Source organism: Mya arenaria, chromosome 17, assembly GCF_026914265.1.
Source record: "Mya arenaria isolate MELC-2E11 chromosome 17, ASM2691426v1".
In the NCBI taxonomy this organism is placed as follows: domain Eukaryota; kingdom Metazoa; phylum Mollusca; class Bivalvia; order Myida; family Myidae; genus Mya; species Mya arenaria.
This window is the reverse complement of record NC_069138.1, coordinates 37,686,364-37,690,870: the sequence shown is the minus strand read 5'-3', so window position 1 is coordinate 37,690,870 and position 4,507 is coordinate 37,686,364. Positions and strand designations below refer to the sequence as shown.

Below are 4,507 nucleotides of genomic sequence, written 5' to 3'. Positions count from 1 at the left end.
CGGTTATTTCCTACGGTATTTATTGACAAAACATATACTCGTAATCATTTTCTAGTGTCGACATAAATAATACATTAAAACTGGCATCGTTGTCAATCTTCACACATAATACGATATTTTTGATATCACAAGCGTTAAAATTGGAGCTGCTCCTAGATCATGTACTAAGGTGTGAAGTACGTAATCCGTCAAACTGATTTGTGTTCATATGTTTTTATTTACCTTCAGTAACACCATCCGAGCAATATTTTCGACTGGTCCACAGCACAACCCATCTCCACTCATTTTGATAGCTGCATGAATAACCACTTTCTGGGCCTTAGGTTTTTTTAATCTAGGACGCCATTTTGTCGCAAGGAATGCACGTTGAGCATTATTGTGCCATTTTTTTAAATAATTGGTTAACGGATAATTTTGAAGAAATGTCGGATGGGTGGTTGGAAAAAAAGGAATCCAGACAAGTTATTCAGCTTTTATCAATACAATAGGTTTATTGGTACTGCGTTTTGATCCGGGAGGGTGTATTCGACTCGAGTGGATTTTTGCAGATTCGGATTTCACGAGGCACAAGCCGAGTGAAATCAAAATCTGTAAAAATCCAGGAGAGTCGAATACGACATTCTGGATCAAAATGCAGTACTTATAACACTTTTATTATATACATTACTGATTAGATCACTTAAAAGCCACATGTTTTCACAATAAATGTCATTTTAACGACGCACTATTTTGTTTTATGACCAATTTCAATTTTGAATTGATGTTATCATGATATAAGCATTTTGTTTACTTAACCTTGAATTAATTTTAAATCATATCAATTTTATTATAACATTCCAATATTAGTGTCACTTTTTGTTGTAGTTTATTCTAAGACCATTCATGACTGCAAGCATTTTCCTATTTACAACGCAGTTGCCTAACGATGGAATATGCTTGTGTCAGACCAGAAATTGGCTCCTCGTGATTGTTGGGCACTACTTCTTCATCTCCACAGGAAAAGCACACTGGAGAAAATTTAACTGACACACCTGCAGTACTATCATTTATAAACTTTACCCTGCACACAAAATCAATTACTTTTTTAAATGGAAAAGTCTTAGTTTTAATGTTAAAATATATTTATATTCAGCAATGTTTTTTAAAGTCAAGCTGTTTTTTTCTCTACAGCTATAGCAAAGTTTAATTGAACCAAGATTTAATTATTTAAAAAATAGGTGGTCTCCATTTAGGTGGTATCCATTTTTCGGCAAGTGTTCTTGACCATGCTATAATTTCCATGTACATAATACTTCTTATAATTTTGCTGCTTAAATGTAAACGATTATCCACAACTCATGCGCTTAAAAGAACTAACCATTTTGCAGTGATATGCCAACTAGACGAACCTTGCGCGTGTGGATTGCCCGTACAGCCGGGAAAACTAGTTGATGTTATCACTGTATTCAGTGCTCTAATCCATCTTACTTTTTGTAATTTTATGCTTGCATATATTAAGAAAATGCGTTTTGATATGTCATGTATGTATGCCATTTATTTCGGAAAATAGCTCATTAAGGTTATTTGGACACACAGTCGACTTGAGAACAGTCAGTCCATGGTGGCTGTATGACAGATTTGGGTAGATGGTAGCCAAAATATGGTTGAATGAGCTCTGGCTTGACTATTGTAAAACCCGGCTGGTGCTTGTTTGATCATGTTTCGGCTTGACTGTCACCACAATAGGGATACAGAGGGCTGCTGGGGACTAATTGTGTAAACAATAGACAATTTGAAAATGCTCCCTTATGAGGTATGAGGCCCTCAGTGGATTTACAAAACACGATTTGGCTTTCCAAAAACTTACTAGACCTGGAAAAGATGTTGTTTATGGGTTGTTTGGTACCAGAATTATAACACATCAGGTTGGAAAAACACTCGATAAACTTAAAAAGTGATACTTCCGGCTGGATAGGACTAAAGGAAACGCACACAAATATATTATATGAAGCTTGATCAGCACGGGATGCGCTTGAAAAGGGAAATTGTATGGTAAGCTTCACTTTCAATAAAAAGAGATGAAATATTATTAAGAATGTTTATTGAATTTATTAACGTCATAAAATTATGCATCATAAAACAGTTTCATCATATTTCCATAAAGACATATGTTTACTGCGGCATGGGTAAATTGGCACCTGTTGTATTCTTTGGACGGATTCATATGGTATTGCAGAACATTTTTAAATGCAAATAGTTTGTGTTGAATAGAGCATTAGAGAACGCTAAATAGAGGCTAATACTACGAATGTAATATATCAATATCTGTATCTAATACAACTCTTATTCACCGAGCGATATCATGTTGCAGTAATTCAATGAATGTAAACAAGATATTTGTCCTTCAAAAACAGAAATGTCATACTGTCAGAAAACATTTAAACTGCACGTATTCACGTTTATTTTATTCTAAAAGTAAGAATCAATAATGTTTTTTAGCATAAGCTGAAATAGGATTGCGATAGCTTTGATAAAAAATAAGATGTATTTGAAAGTTACGGACTCCATTTTGATATCATATACATCTTTAAAAAATACCAGAAAGCTTATTTTGAAAATAAAATATTTCAATGTAAAATTTACTTCATATTTCAAACATTTCAGTCCTTTGTAAAAACAGTCTTCCGAGAAAATTCAAAATGGTTTTGCAGAATAAACAAAGTTGCATTAAAAACAATTTGTGATTTATAAATCTATGTTAAACCTATGTATACATCTATGCTCAATTATAGAATCTGATCGTCTTTGCTTTGAGCATAGATTCACAATAAACACTGTTTGTGATGGATACAGATAACTACATTAGAATAGAATCATGTCGTATCAACTAACTAAACATTATCACATAACACACACTTATAAATTCTTCAAGCACGAAAGGAATGCAGGCATGAGAAAGAGTAGGGCGGTTGTCATGGAGGCGCGTGTTGAGGCGTTGCAGAGGGCGCTGTTACAGTAGCAGTCGTCGGTGCTTGTACCTCCCGCGTTATTTGATGTGCAACCAGGTGACAACCCCAGGGCGATGGGCAAACATGTACGGGTTACCACTGGAACAAAACAAAACGAATCGAAAGTCATTATTAAACGATCAGTGTGAGATTTGACGTTCCAAAACAGGTTTAAACCTGACTATTGAGCAGTTTTACTAACATGAACTGTTTCTTTTTTGTCCTATATAGGAAATTTAAATTGTGTTGAATACTACTTACCTTTCTTTTTAGTAACCCATGTATAATTGTTTTATATATCTTATTTAGGTAAATTCAATTTTTAAGGAAAACTGCAATATTTTAAAACCACTTTTGGAAGGAAATGGGCCTATTCATGAATACTGGTGTATAAATTCCTACCTTCATTGTCTCCCGCCTTGGCCTTGTTTTTACCACACATGGCACAATTGTCCGCCTTAGAGCCCGAAAGGAACGGGTCAGCGCAGTCACTGCTGAGCAAAGACGAACACACATAACACTCGAACGCCTCTGACTGACCTGTTAGGGATTAAAGCAGTAAGGTGTAAATATAGGTTGTTGTTTAAAAACATACTGTTCCAAAATAAAATAAAAGGATAATTAAATGAATGCCATCAATGAATGAAATCGTTTCCTAACCCATGTATGTAAATGCAGACAGGCATTCTGTTTGATAACCAAACCACCCTTATTATAACTATTTAATATTTATATCGTACGTTTATTGCATTTTTATTTTTACATCAATTTCCACGTATCAATCGCCTGCTATAAAATCATTTACGGAAACATCATCTTATCTTTGATTATCATTATCCTAATAGTTATACTTCGACGAATTAATTTAAGTCGTAATATTTACAACACACGTCTTATTCATAATATTAAATATCTGAAAATTGTAGTGTAACTAAATACCACAAAAATATCCAAGGACACAGCACGCAGCAACAGCAAATCCAACTGTCACCTTCATGGTTATGATCTTGTAAACGTTTGTTCAGTTGTTCTTACTACAACTCCCTCGCCCCCTATGGTGGAAGATACAGTCCGGGGTAGCTTTTATTCTCAGTCGGGATCGTTGTAAGCCGGAATCGTATGTCATCAGATTTCGAGTGTTCATTTATGATTTGCTACCTCGTTTTTGTAATGTATTTGGTCTACCTCTGTATAGATTTGTTGAGCTCTATTGCATACCAGGAGAGGCAGAGATAAAAGGAATGACAATTTATCAGGGGGTACACGTATTCCGAGTCTGCAACGGTTTAAGAGAGGTGTTTGTATCTGAGCTGCAAGCTGGCGGTGAAACGGTGAAAAAATAGGATTTTCGGAACCAGTTTTCGTCTGATAAAAAGTTTAAAGTATATATTTCTAAAACATCATGACGTGCATTCGGCTTTACAATCACCATGTTTCTCTCGGTTTTTCATTTAATAATATTAAGTTACGGAATAAAAATGTTTTGAAGGTAAACTTTCGACCAGTCTGTTGTTAATAAA

General features: G+C 34.7%; 1 protein-coding gene across 1 annotated transcript; it reads right to left on the bottom strand.

Moving 5' to 3' along the window:
• Window positions 1-2,063: 2,063 nt before the first annotated feature.
• LOC128224750 (uncharacterized) lies at window positions 2,064-4,182 on the bottom strand. Its single transcript, XM_052934762.1, has 3 exons — window positions 3,927-4,182; window positions 3,390-3,527; window positions 2,064-3,086 (listed from the first exon to the last, which is right to left on the bottom strand). Exons 1-3 carry the CDS (start codon window positions 3,982-3,984, stop codon window positions 2,896-2,898), a joined length of 387 nt encoding a protein of 128 aa, XP_052790722.1. The 5' UTR covers window positions 3,985-4,182; the 3' UTR covers window positions 2,064-2,895.
• Window positions 4,183-4,507: the final 325 nt, after the last annotated feature.